Source organism: Solanum tuberosum, unplaced genomic scaffold (genome assembly GCF_000226075.1).
Source record: "Solanum tuberosum cultivar DM 1-3 516 R44 unplaced genomic scaffold, SolTub_3.0 scf00017, whole genome shotgun sequence".
Taxonomy (NCBI): domain Eukaryota; kingdom Viridiplantae; phylum Streptophyta; class Magnoliopsida; order Solanales; family Solanaceae; genus Solanum; species Solanum tuberosum.
The window spans coordinates 2720556-2736433 of NW_006238943.1; the positions used below are offsets into that span (position 1 = coordinate 2720556).

General features: G+C 33.2%; 1 protein-coding gene across 1 annotated transcript; it reads right to left on the reverse strand.

Moving 5' to 3' along the window:
• Positions 1-483: 483 nt before the first annotated feature.
• Positions 484-9339, reverse strand: LOC102588086 (BTB/POZ and MATH domain-containing protein 4-like). The gene is made up of 4 exons (XM_006340284.2): positions 8740-9339; positions 3928-4273; positions 3429-3705; positions 484-867 (listed from the first exon to the last, which is right to left on the reverse strand). The coding sequence occupies exons 1-4, from the start codon at positions 9153-9155 to the stop codon at positions 680-682; spliced, it is 1227 nt and encodes a 408-aa protein (XP_006340346.1). The 5' UTR covers positions 9156-9339; the 3' UTR covers positions 484-679.
• Between the last annotated feature and the right edge of the window lie 6539 nt (positions 9340-15878).

The window sequence follows — 15878 nt, forward strand, 5'->3', positions numbered from 1 at the left end:
TGGGTATATAAGTAAACAGGTCTTACACACTAGTGACGCGTTTTAAGGTCGTGCGGGCCTAAACCTAGAGCAAGACAATATCACTAGAAAGGTGAACCAATACAAAATGGTACCAAAGTCACTCATGTGTCAGCCTTGTCGATGAAGGCCAGAATTCAACTGAGGTCAAGCAAATTATGATAAGGCAGGTGGGCCAATACAAATGGTATCAAAGTCACTCATATGTCAGCCTTGTCGATGTGAGTCATAGTTCAACTAAGTTTAGACAAATCCTGAGAAGGCAAGGCAAGGCAAACTCAGTGCTAAGTCTAGACAAACCTCAGCTCAACGAGGACGCTGAGTCTACACCTCAACTTAAGATAAGAAGTCTCACATCAACAAAACACGGAGACTCTAACAACACAACTAGAAACTCTAACTACTGATTATTCATGCAAAAGCCTACTTGTCATAATAGCACGGGGTCACACCGGAACTCGCTAATGTCACGAAAGTACACATTGGTGTATTTAGCAACTTTTAGGTTATACATTACACACAAGAGACGTTCATCAAAGATGTCACAGAAACCTAATGAACATTTACCTTTCTATTACTATTGTTGTAGTTTCCCAACATTTCCAGCACATCCCCCCCAAATATACATGCAACAAATTTTAACAATTTCCTACATCTAAAATCAGGTCCTTTGCCTGATCCTCCTCCCGTTGGTATCACCACCGTCTGAAAGTTGTGCCCAAACGCTTTTAGACTTCCCACCTCCACTGCTACTGTCATCCTCACAACCTGCCACAGTTTTAAGAAGCTCTGACTGAAGAGCTGGGCAATTTTCTTTAAGGTACTCAAAGCCATCTGATTGCATCACAGCTGCCAAAATACAAAGAAATAATAGATGAATGGGAATCTGTAGTGTGAGAAAATTACAGAACACAACAGATCAATTTATTTATTTTTAAATGGGAACACAACAGGTAACAACAACAATAATAACTACGCCTTAGTCTCATACAAGTAGGGATCGGCTATATGAATCCTCACTTAACAGATGCAAATTCAAAATATGTTACTTTTGGATGTAGTAAAAGAATTCAGAATCCAACTAAACTCAGTAATCAGCTGTTAGCATAAGCAAGGTAATGTATGGCATTCATAACAACATTCAAATTAATAGCAATCTCTCATGCTGTAGCATAGCTTACTCCGAAGAGTTTAAGGAACTCAAAAATTATTTTCAGACTCCTGTAGAAACTTTTGAGAAGAGCTTCTGTAGAAACTTCTGATTCTCATAATCAGTTTCAATGGTTTATCAGAAAACTTGTTCGAGAACAAAAGTCAAAATCTACTTCCAAAAGAAGCGGCCTTTATAGTTCCCACAAAAAGCACTAGAAACAGCACATTTAAAGTGTGTTTGGTATGGAGGAAAACATTTTATGTTTCCAATTTTCTCATGTTCGCTTGGTCAAAATATTTTAGAAAACACTTTCTCCAAGGAAAACAAGCTCCTTAGAAATGAGGAAAATGACTTCTCTAATGAATGAAGATGAGAAAACAAGCTCTATAAGTGACATTCCAAGTTTATTGTCTCCTCCTCCATCCACCCAACATCACCAATCCACATCACCCCTTGACCATCCCACCCACCCCCGAACCCAATATTTTCCAATAAAACAGTTTCCATGAAAAATAGTTTCACACCCCCTTAGATTTATATGTTGAACCCAACTACAAGTTCTATAAGTGACATTCCAAGTTCATTTTCTCCTCCCCCATCCACCCAACATCACCAATCCACATCACCCCTTGACCATCCCACCCACCCCCGAACCCAATATTTTCCAATAAAACAGTTTCCATGAAAAATAGTTTCACACCCCCTTAGATTTATATGTTGAACCCAACTACAAGTTCTATAAGTGACATTCCAAGTTCATTTTCTCCTCCCCCATCCACCCAACATCACCAATCCACATCACCCCTTGACCATCCCACCCACCCCCGAACCCAATATTTTCCAATAAAACAGTTTCCATGAAAAATAGTTTCACACCCCCTTAGATTTACATGTTGAACCCAACTACACAGGCCATAAGCTATTCATTTTTCCTTTCTGAATCAGTCAACAAGGATTGTAACTCTTTCAGTCTTTTCTACAGACATTTGACATCCCTTCACACTTGAGCCAAAAGGCTGCCTTGCTAAGTACCACACCTTTTGACTCTCAAGAGTGTAGGGTTTTTTTAGTGGCTAAAGATGTTTCAACATCTATATAGATAATTCTTAGTTTCTGATTCTATCTTTACAAGAGATTTTGACTATATTGTACGACCATTAGCCGATTAGCGGCATCCTAACTACCAAAGCTGCTTGACATCTATATTTCTTGCTCTCTGTTAACTCTTATTAGAAACTACCTGAGACATACTTAGCATCATGCCACAAACTGGCTGTGTATGAGCACCACAACCTAACAAGAGAGTTAAAATCTCGCCGGTAGAAAACATATTGCAGCACTTCCAATTTCTAGAATTCTTTTGGGAGAAGGCCTACAAGAGAACAACACATCCATACATACATATTTTATCTTGTCATTTCAAGTTCATTTTCCATAAGCATGTAATTTCAGTGGTTAAAATCCATTATATAAGAGATGGAAGTCTATGACACACCAACCAAAACCACTCATTCACTATATTGCAGTCAGCTAAATAGGGTCAAATTATTTTTAGAGAATCCTCAGCAGCCACTATATGTATTCCAAAACTGTATAAGATCTAGTTCTTTACGAGAGTCATTAACAATCACATTGCGCTAAAACTAATTGCACATACTCGCTAAGTACCCAACAATTCTGTCAGAAAGTTTACGGTGGTTTGGCAATTAAATAATTTCCTATTAGTTAATGGAATGGTTTGTGATTTCCTCCTTATTATACATTCATTCATGTTGGATTGGAACAAACTTAATGCTATGTTTTGTTGTATCTTTGCTATGAGACATTGACCATGCGCAAAACTCCTCATCTTCTCGTTATATAGTACTATTATGTTTGTCATTTGATGCACCACTGCTTCAGTCAACATTCCTTCTCAGATGTCATTGCCACCCACCTCCCTACCTCTTGCTACAGGTCCACTACAGGCAAACTACAATAAAGAGATAAAGAAAGAGGTAGGGAGGTGGGTGGCAATGACATCTGAGAAGGAATGTTGACTGAAGAAGTGGTGCATCAAATGACAAACATGATAGGACTATAAAACGAGAAGATGAGGAGTCTTGCGCATGGTCAATGTCTCATTGCAAAGATACAACAAAACATAGCATTTAAGTTTTTGTTCCAATCCAACATGTGAAGATACAAACAATTTAAATCTAAAAGCATGAGATATCCACAAAGAAGGGAACATGATGCAAATGCAAATATCTCGTACCAGAAAGATTTTCAGCAGAAAAACTTAGGCAAACTGATTTGAGCTCAGCGGCATGGTAACGGTCTGCTAAAGCAAGAATTTGTGCAACAGAGTTGATAGAGATATCTTTGCAAAGATGAGACTCACACAACCTCCTCAGTCGTGTTAAATCATACCGATCAGCTGCTGATAACAATTTTGCTGTCAGAGTGTCAGATATACAGGGGGTAGTAGAAGTTCTAGTTGCTTCTAGCTCTTCTTCTACAAGAGCATCTTTGTATATGAAGTGCAGCATAGCCTTGTACAAGAAAAATCCAAAGAGTAGTGAGTTAGAATTCCACTTCTAGTTTGAAAGAACTCTAATCAGTTTATGGCAAAAGTAAATATGAAGAAACAATTACAGCCAGACAGATGGAGAAATATGATAATGATATTAAAAACAGATATACATTGAAAAAACAAGAAGAGATAAGAGTGTCTAAGAGAAAATAGCCATAATAAGATAAAAGGAGATGCTCACTTTGAAGACCTCAGGTTCCATATCATTGACCACAATTTCCTGCGCATCGCCTTCATGTCCACACAAAAATTCAGTGTGGAATACAGGAGAACGAGCAGCCAATACCAACTTATGGGCATGAAACATTTCACCAGCCACATTGAAAATAACATCTGAAGCTTCCATATTTTCCAAAAGCATGCCAAAATGTGCTCCCATGTCCTGGTCTGGGACCTGAATTGTATGCAAGTTCGAACACTCTATTGTAGAGCGCACAACTCCAACAGTGCAATTAATCTTCAAGCAGTCATCCTTCAAATAATCTGAAGTCTCAAGCAATGCTCGTCTAAAAAACCGTTTGTATCCCCTATTAGCACACAGATAAACTACTTCAGGAAAAGTCTTGAGTTGCAGCATAAAAGATTATAGCAAAAATAATAGAAAAGTTTGCTCAAGCAGGCTAATCAGGATAATCAGAAAAGTTTGCTCAAGCAGGCTAATCAGGATAAAAGATTATAGCAAAAATAATAGAAAAATAAACAAGATATTCTTCTTTTTCTGTTACCTTTGTCAAAAAAAAAGATTATTCTTCTTTTTTTCAAGTTCCTGTCAAAAAGAAAAAGAATCTTTTTCCCATTACAGGTACAAAAACTTCTCTATTTAGCTATAGGGATCACCAAAGTCTAGTATTTTCTTTGAGTTATTCAAAATTTTGTTTTTTACAACAAATATACCAAAGGCATAACAACTAAACTTAAGCTGAGATACAACCCAGATAAGTTATTATTGGTATTATGAGTAGATATAGTCCACTAATGCTAGTTCTAACATCAAAATCATTGGTTTTTTGTCTAGATTTTTCAATTCTACCAAGACTCTCCCGAAGGTGAGAAATTTGTCTCACTGCAGTTTGAGAAGGTGATGAATAATACCCACTAATTATCCTTACCCTAATATAAAACTTCCTAACCATAGTAAAGAACTCGTAACAAACATCAGAGATAGTTTAAGCATACCAACAACAATAAAGCCTTAAATACAAAATAACTTGTTTGCATGGATCCTTTCTACCATTAAAATATGTTCTTAGTCAAGTCTTCATTGATTCCGACGAAGTCTAGGGTTTTTAGACAACATCTTCTAGAACTCAAGTATTTTAGATCTATTCTGTCCTCTTTTAGCACCTACAATCATCATAACATATTCTAGAACTCAAGTATTTTAGACAACATCTTCTAGAACTCAAGTATTTTAGATCTATTCTGTCCTCTTTTAGCACCTACAATCATCATAACATACCTATAAACCGGTCCACTTTTTTAATTCAATCCATAATATAGCACTTATGGACCGGTCCATATAAAAATCCACACAGGAATCAGGACATGCCCAAATCAACTGAGACAACCTAATCTTATTCTATCCATTCCATATGCTACTTGCGCCAACAGTTTGACTCACATTACTAATTTTGTCAATAGTGTATGACAATGGAATCTATCTTTAGATGGTTGAGAAGGATTATGGTGAACTGGTGTTATTTGGGCAAAGAATAGGGCAAAGACAGCACATTTTGCTATAGTGAAAATAATCTAACAAACCAATGGCATCTTCCACTCTTTTTTTGAGTCACAAGGGTCACATCAAGGATGGTGAAGGAGACAATCACCACTTGATGAGTAAGAGGAACAGAAATGAGAATACGACAAATTGGAGGATTGCGTTTTTTTTTTTTTTTGATAATGAATTTGGAGGATTGTGTTATTAAGTATTTTTATTTTATGATTTGGATTTGTGAAATACTCTGCTTCTGACCATTAAGAAAAACATCAATAACTGACTTGAAAAAGATATGATTTTTACATGGGGTAATACCAACTCAGTAAGTCAGTAACTAGCTTTTGGGCTGTTAATAAGGTCTAGCAAATTCTGATGACTTGATTTAGATATAAAAATAAACAAAGCAATATTCATTTAATGGATTCTATTGCATAATATGCAAACCCAAACTGATCTACTTTCTCTAAAAGGAACAACTATATTTAGTTTAATTCTTCATTTGTCATGCCTATGGAAGTAAATTGGATACGAGCAAACACTATGTTCAACAAAACTAGCTAAATTACCACATGCAGCCGCTAGACTTCAAGGTATATGGCCCGTTCTCAAGACGCCGATTGAAATGGCTATGAACCTCATGGTTTCCTTTACCACTCTGATCAACAAGAGTCAACTCAAACAAAGCCCTAACATCCGGTCCTTCACTAGCCAACGCAATGAACGCAGACACATGCATCGAATCTTCGGGATTCTTTCCATCAGGATAGAAGTAAATCGCCCACTGATGACCTCCGACGGTGAAAGAATCACTGGAAATGGATTTTCCGACACCCATCCCTTTAATCAACGAATAACCCTGGATCATGAAACGGTGTGACCCATTGACCGTATCAGTCACAAAACGGGAGTTTGTCGGCGGAACTAACTCGCCGACGGTGATCTCATCGGGAACGTGAGTGATTGTTGGTACGTCTGACATTGCGAATTCTCCCTACACTCTAGAGCTTGATAAAAGGGGAATTCGTGGATTTTTTAGGGTTAAACACAGAAATTAAAGATGAAGAAACAATGGATTTGTAAGATTTTTCTTTGAATTTCAAATCTTTTTGGGGAGAATTTTTCTGTCCAAAAATGGAGGAGCTGAGAATTTTTTTTTTTTTGTTCTAAGAACTTATAAATCTCAATTGAGAATTGGTACTTATAAGAATCTTGTTAAAAAATGAGTTAGAAGGGTGACCCACCCACCCCAAAAAATAAATTAGAGCCAATTAATAATTTTTAAACTATAATAGTATAACATAACTTATTGTCATAAAAGAAATAGTATAACATAACTTATGTTTTACGAAGCAAAATTTCTACACATTACATGGTTAAAGACAAAAGTTCAGTTAATAATCACAAATTATGTCTTATAAGATCCAGGTCCAACTCACGTCTGTTTACAATTCTCAAATACCACTTCTATGGGAGCTACACCCTTTCTCAAACCTATCGAGCTCTTTCCGAACCTTCATCTCTCCTCAACGAAGTTATTGAAGTGATATAATTTAGATCCTGCTTTACTTTTGTTGATGAAGGCATAAGTTCAGTTTCAAACCCATAAAGTTATGCCTTGAGAGACAATTTTGTCGGATAAGACAAAAGTTCTCTAAACTTGTACAAAATTAGACATTTTTTTGTATCAATTTATATGACACCCTTTTCTTTTTAATCCGTCTCAAAGAGAATGTCATACTTGCTTATTTGGCAACTATTTAATTGCATCGTTTCCATTTTATTCTTATTGGATCCCACTTAACATTTTATTGGGAAGAAAAATCAATTAAAAGTAGGGTAAACAACACAAATCCCACTAGTTTAGTACCTAATTGTCTCCCCTCCCTTCAGTTTGCATAATTATGAATCCTACCGTATTTTTCAGCTCGGATACATACATCTGTCGCGTCCAAATACATGTAGCACTAAGGGGGGATCACCAAAGTCCAGTATTTTCTTTATGTTATTCAAAATTTTGTTTTTACACCAAAAATACAAAAGGAATTGAACTTTAGCTGAGATACTGCCCAGATAAGTTATTATTGGTACTTTGGGTTGATACAGTCCACTAATGCTAGTTCTAGGTTTTTCAATTCTACCAATACTCTCCCAAAGGTGAGAAATTTGTCTCACTACAATGAGGTACTCTACCACTACCACTTGAGCTTCACATATATAAAATATTTGAGTATGTATATGTATTTTATGAAGTTTATTTGAGATCATATGGAAGATTGGATGACCCCTAGATTATGGGTTGGATAATACCCACTAATTATCCTTACCCTAATATAAAACTCCCTAACCATGCTAAAAGAACTCGTAACAAACATCAGAGATAGTTTAAGTATACCAACAACAATTAAGCCTCAAATACAAATTTTCTAGTAATTAAGATCTATTCGGTCTCTTTTAACACCTTCATTCATCATGATATCACACCTATAAACTGGTCCATTTTTTAATTCAATCCATCATAACATAGCACCTATGGACCAGTCCATATAAAAATCCACACAGGAATCAAGACATGCCCAAATAATCTGAGACAATCTAATCTTATTCTACCCACTCTATACTCTATATGCTACTTGCGCCCAACAACTTGACTCACATTTCTAATTTTGTCAAATATTGTATGACGATGGAATCTATCATTAGAAAGTTGAGAAGAATCATGATGAGCTGGCGTTATTAATGGAGCAACGACGGTTATCACTTTTTGCTATAGTGCAAATAATATAACAAACATATGGCATCTTCTACTCTCATTCTTTGAGTTACACGGGTCACATCAAGGATGGTGAAGGAGACAATAACCCCAATTGGTGAGTAAGAGGAACAGAAACGAGAATACGACAATTAGGAGGATTATATTATTACGTCTTTTTTAAGATTTGGATTCATGAAATACTCTGCTTCTGACCATTAATAAAAACAACAATAACTGACTTGAAAAAGATATGATTTTTACATGGGGTTTATCTCTACCTGATACCAACTAACTAGCTTTTGGGCTGTTAATAAGGTCTAGCAAATTCTGATGACTTGATTTAGATATAAAACAAACAAAACAATATTCATTCAATAGATTCTATTATGCATATGCAAACCCAAACTAATTTACTTTCTCGAAAACAAACAACTAAATAGTTTAATTCATCATTTGTCATGTCTATGGAAGTAAATTGGATACAAGGAAAACACAATGATCAACAAAACTGGTTAAATTACCACATGCTGCCGCGATACTTCAAGGTATACGGTCCGCTCTCAAGAGACCGATCGAAATGGCTATGAACCTTATGTTTCCCTTTACCACTCTGATCAATCAGAGTCAACTCAAACAAAGCCCTAACATCCGTTCCTTCACTAGCCAACGCAATAAACACAGACACATACGCCGAATTATCCTCCGGATTCTTTCCATCAGGATAAAAGTAAATCGCCCACTGATGACCTCCGACGGTGAAAGTATCACTTGCGATGTGTTTTCCGACACCCATCCCTTTAGCCAATGAATAACCAGAGATCACGAAACGGTGCGACCCGTTAACCGTATCAGTTACAGAACGAGAACTCGTCGGCGGTGCTAACTCGCCGACGGCGATCCTATCGGAAACATGAGTGATTGTTGGTAACTCTGACATTGCGAATTCAACAAACTATATAGTTCGATAAAAAGGGGAAATTCATAGATTTTTTAGGGTTAAACACAGAATTGAAGATGAAGAAACAATGGATTTGTAAGATTTTTTCTATGAATTTCAAATCTTTTTTTGGGAGAATTTTTCTGTACAAAAATGGAAAAACTGAGATTTTTTGTTTTTTCTTAGTTCTAAGAACTTATATATAAAATCTCAAATTGAGACTTTATGAATCATTGCAACTTATAAGAATGGGGTTAAAAGAAATGAGTTATAATGGTGACCCACCCCCCTACCACCCACCCACCCCACCCAAAAAAAAATTTACACAATTTTTTATATATAAAATATGAAAGAAAGTTATGTTTTACGAAGCAAAATTTATATGGATTATACGATTGGAAGAGGTGTAAGTTCAGTTCATAACTCATAAGTTATGTTTTACCAAGTTAAAGTAAATTAGTTTGTGTTGAACTTATGTTGATGAAGGTGTAAGTTTAGTTTTAAAACGTATAATGTTATGTTTTAAGAGATGATTTTTGTCGGACGAGATAAAACAGATGATGTAGAAGTGAAAATTTACTATGAGAATGATGGAAAGCATGCATGGCGTTTTTATCTGAGAAGTGGGTATATGGAATAACAGATTGAATGGCACGTGTAGATGCACTTGGAAGGACGAAAGTACATCTGGCTAAAGCGGATACGTCGTTTTAAGACGCGTCAATTTCTAGCCGTTTTTACTAAGAAGAATGTAAAATTAGGTATTTTCTTTGTCTCAATTTATGTAGCACCTTTTCGTTTTTGGTGTGTCGCAAAAAAGGATGTCGCATTTCCTAATTTGACAAATATTTAATGACATCATTTTCATTTTACTCTTATCGACTTTCAGAGTGACCCCCACCTCATAAAAAAAAATATTAATTTACACCCAAGTTATATATTTTTGTTATATAATATAACTTAAAGTTGTGTTTTACAAAACAAAATTTCTACGGATTATATAGTTAGAGAGGCATTTTTCTAGTTTATAACTCGTAAGTTATGTTTATTAAGATATATTAATTTTGCCTGAACTTATGTTGATGAAGGCAAAGATTTAGTTTTAATATTTATAAAGTTATGTCTTAAAAGATAACTATTATCAGATAAGATAAAATAGAAGACACAGAGGTGACTGGTGAGGAAATATGATGAGAATAATGTAAAGTATTTATGGTATTTTTATATTAGAAGTGATTATATGTAATAGAAGACGAAGGGCGTATATAGATGCACTTGAAAGGACGAAAGTATCATTGGCTAAAGTAGATATGGTGTCTTAAGACACGTCTGCTTCTAACTTCTTATACTAAGAAGAAAGCAAAATTAGATATTCTCGTTGTCACAATTTATGTGGAACCTTTTTGTTTTTTATCTGTCTCAAAAAGACTGTCGCATTTCCTAATTTGTCAACTATTTAATGACGTCATTTTTATTTTACTCTTTTCGAATTTCATGGTGACCTCCACCCCACCCCATCCCCCCCCAAAAAAAACTACATCCAATTTATATATATATATTGTTATATTATACGTAAAGTTATGCTTTACAAAATAAAATTTCTACAGATTATATAATTGAATATGCATAAGTTTAGTTTATAACTCATAAAATATGTTTTATTAAGATATACTTAATAATTTAGTTCGTGCTGAACTTGTGTTAAGATATAAAGTTGTCTTTAGAGATAACTTTTATCGAATAAGATAAAACAAACTATACTCTACGGGTGTCCCAGTGGTTTGGGTTTGGGATTTTCATGTTGGAGATCTTAAGTTCGAAATCCATTGCCAGCGAAAGCAAGGGGTTTGTCTTCTGGGTCGAGCTCGTCGCACCGGGCTTGCTTAATGCGAGTTACCTCTCTTATGTGGTTTGCGAACTATTGCATAGAAGCAAGCGAAGGTTTAACCCTGTGCACACCTAAAGGATAGCGGGCTACAGACTTCCCTTGTCATAAAAAAAGAAAGAAAAAGGAAGATAAAACAAACTATAAAGAAGTGAAAAAATATGATGAGAATAATATAAAGCACATTCATGAGGTTTTTATCTGAGAAGTGAGTATATGTAATAACAAACTGAAGGGCATGTGTAATTACACTTTTCGTAAGTATTCCGGACTAAAGCAGACATTTCGTTCAAAATGTGTTTGCTTCTAGACATCTCAATTTATGTGATATCTTTTGTTTTTGATTTGATAATAAAGTGTATACTTATGTATCCTTGATGTATAATCAATATATATTTACTAACTTAATTGAATATTTATTATAAGGTTAGTATATATCCAACCAAAGATGCATTGAGTATACCCTCCAAATACAACAACTATATGTTATAAAATGCATATTCAGTGCTATACATTTTGGGGGATATACCTATGTTATTAAACTTGAATGAAGTGTATATCAAAGTCAAATTTATAACTCAAAATGAAAAACAAAAAAATTACTCCAATTATATTGGTCGAGGTTACATGAAACTTTTTATTTCTTCAAAATCTAATCCAGCAACAAAAGAAATTCAAAATATTTTCTACATGTTAGTTAGCAAAAAAAGATGTATTGCATCGTCAATTTTGGGTTAGAGAATTAAAGCAATTAATGAAATAACATTTTTATTTGGATGATGATCTTCTTTTTAGTTATTTTATTCTCTTATAATTGTATTATGAATTCAAATTTTCATTAAAATTATCATTCTACATGTGCAAGATTTTGAATGATCGTTATGTAACAATAGATTAATTTATCTAAATTATAATGACACTTACACCTCAATTCAGTAGGCGAAACAAATCTCGTTAACATTGTTTTCCATCATTAGGAAGCAACAATGAAATATTTAAATCAATCAAAGTCACAATAGAGTAAATTGAAATGTCTTAATTGGGGAAATGCAAGAAAAATTTCAAGAAATGGCGATATGAGTCAGAAGCATCTAATCGAGAAATAATTCAATACTAAATACATTATCGTTATAAAATATCGACAGAAATGTATCATCGAGAAACTCTTTAGGAGTCCAGCAGCCCATTCCTTCAATTGGGCCACTAGGCACACTATGTATTTGGACAAGGTAGGCCAGATATAAGCCCACCAGGCCTTTACCTTTGTGGAGAAGCCCAATATTCCACCATATTGTTGCTCCCACTTGGGTTATAGTCCCATATTACTGAGCTCGATTGGTTGGGTACGTGAACTTCCAACTTGTCGGTAGGGATTTGATTCTCTATCTTGTCGATCCTTTTCATTTTCCCTTCTGCTACCTCAAATCCTATATACCTATCTATTTATATCTATCTATATGTCTGTCTGTCTGTCTATCTATCTGTCTATCTATCTATCTTCTATACTTCCTTAAAAGCACGAAGCCCCTAATTTAAATGTTAAAATATTGTAATACCTTCAACTATTTGAAACGGTTGTGACTTTTCGAAGGTTTGTAGCCTTTCTAAAGGATTGTGACTATTCTGATGAGTTGTGACTTTTTCAAAAGGTTGCGACTTTTCTGATAAGGTATAATAAACACTTGTTCATACAACCCTTTGATGTCTATAAATAGAGGGGTTTTCACACATTTTTAAACTATGATTTTTTAAAAAGTTTTCTACTATTTTTCTTTTTTTTTTAAAAACAACTCAAGTATAATTTGCAGTCATTAAGTGAATTCGAGGTTCAACAAAATTTGAGGTACCAATTACCACTATTCTTCTTTGACATACATGTGAAAGAAACATTTTGACGCGATTATTAATTGGTTTTAAGTTCCATATATATATAATTTGATATATACATGCAACACACATATCGAAAAACTCATTTACATAAAAAAGGGAAGGAACAATACAAATAAAACTATATCACCTTGCTTGCTAGGAAGGCCTGAGGTGAACACTATATCAATGCACCACATGTGTTTCAAGGTGCTTAATGAAATATGCGATCCTTATTCAGGTATATATATAATATTTTTTTCGAAGTTATTAGATGTATGTGCAACTCATTCTTTCACGTGGTTCACTTTTGTCCTCAACTCAACTAAAATATATCAAAAATTTAAATATATTAAACAAATACAATAATATAAAAGTCACATTGAAATTAATGAACTAGAAAATCGTAGCAACAATTAGTTGTCATTTTTCTTATTTTATTAAGTACTAACACTATTTTAATTTGTTTTTTTGTTTTATGATATGGAATGATGAGAATTGAGAGAGACGATCAGACGACACCCTTTGACTTTATGTGTTTATAAAATCATATTATAAAAGAAAAAATGATATCAAAATATTCATAAAAGTGAGAAAAAACAATGTTTATTAGTTGTATTTTTTTAAAAATAAAATAAAATAACTTTTGTTTTATTGGTGTGGACTGTTCTGTCACGTGTAAACAGTATACCCTATGGCCTATGGCATGAAATCCCAAACCAATCACGTGAAACCTTATTATACTCTCATGAAACCTTATTATACTCTCACGTGCTTCTTACTTTTTTTTCCTTTTGATTTCTGAGTCGATGATCGATATTTATTTTGAGATTCGATTAATTCGATGAGTTTTGAAAGTCTCATTTTGGAATAAAGGTAATTTAAATGTCTCAAATGCTTTGGATCAATGTCCTAGAAGTAAGGAGTATGTACGTGTTTTCTATGAGAATATCAAAAAAATCTAATTCAGCTTCACATGAGATAGCCAAAATACATTGTGTTAACTAGATTTTTTCATGCTAACAATAATTTTCTTTAATCATGGTAAAAATTAAATAATTTGAAAATAAACTCAAAATAATGTTATATATCATATGAAGTGTGGTAAATTGTCTCATATTAAAACCATGTTGTAACACATGTTACATAAGCTCGATAAGAAATAGACGATTGTATTCTATTGAACTTATGCTACATGTGCTATTGCGTAGTTTATTTTTAAAAATATAATAATTTAAAGTCGTTACCTAAAAACAAATAATAATTTTTAAGTTTATTCAAAAAATTGTGAAAATGAATGCAAACAAACAAATAAGTCAATAAAATTAGCTAAACTCATTGGAAAAAACAAATAAGTCAAGACATTATTACTCTTTTCAAAGCATCCAAGAAGAACAATACAAAATTAAATATAATCTATAATATAATTCGAACTACTTAATTATGTAATTATATAAATTAACAACTTCCATAAGTCAAGCTTGAATTATTGACTAGATAAAAATCAGATTCACATTGTATTAAAATTTGCAATATATAGTGATCATCTTTAATCGAACAGAAAAGACTCAAATTTGTCTTGATCTATTGAATTTCGTATAAAATTATTCATCATTCACTTTTTAAATCAAAATATTATTAATAGAAAATTGAGAGCATTTTTATATAAAAAATCTAATAAGTTAAATATATTTTAAATCTTTTTTTGAATAATAAAAAGACATTTAACAAAAAATTAGTGACTTTTTGTAATACTTAGACGAAATTTTAAATGATCTTTTAATAATTTTAATATAAGTTAATAAAATATTAAATTAAAATCCTAGTAATATTAGTTAATACTTCAATAAAGTAGATAACTAAGTACTAAAGTACTTTACAAGAAAAGAGAGAATCTATAGCACCTTTAATTCCTAATATTGCGGCAAAAGAAAAATCATTTATGAGGATTTAATGAATGGTTTAGTAGTTATTGATTACTTAGTATACATATCCGTGCGATACACGATACACCACGAATATTATAAAAAGTAATCACATTTTAACTTATTTGTTAAGTATTAATGAAAAAGGCTTTGCAATTTGGCTAATTTATCCTTCATATATTAGTTTTTGTATAACTTATACTAAACGATAGATGTGAAATTCAATTTATAAGGGTAAAATTACCATTCTTATTTCAATTTTTAGATGAGAAAATTCTCTATTTTTAATAACCTAATCAATTTTAGAATATTATTACGAACGGTAAGTATCCTTTTATTTTTAATAAGAAGTGCCAAATTTCAATTTTAAGAATAAACATCATCTTTGATAAGAAGTGTTTTACCATCCAATCAGAATTTTCTAGTTTGTATTCAGATTAGTCGAGTCCCAAAATTGATATTGCCATCGAATCAAAAACCAAAAAGAATAAATAATATTATGAAAAAAAATGTGGATTAAGCATTAGTTTGTTGTACCTTATTCTCTATGGAATCATTTGGTGTGAAGAATAATGTATAATAGTCCCAAAATAAAACGTAGGATTATTTCATCTCACGTTTGATTGGAGGTATTTGATAGTCCTTTCATTATTTAACCCATCATTGTTGTCATAGTAATGAAATAAATCAACATGATGAAATAACTTGTTCTTAACCAAACAACCCTTAATATTTATACAAAAAAAAAGAACAAAATAACAATTTGATGCACACAATATCTCATGTTCATGCCGAACGTAAGAAAGGAAGAGATGTAATGTATTAACAATCGACCATAATATGGTAATTACTTCCACAACTCTTACGAGACAACTTTATCGTTATTCCAAAACCCCCCATCAATATTTGTACAAACCTATGAACCATATCCAAAATAACAATTGGATTTTTTCTTTTTTCACCATAGATTCATGTGAAGGGACCTACTGTGATTGGAAGTAAAGCTCAGCCCCCCCTCCCCCACCCACCCCACCCCCACACCCCTCA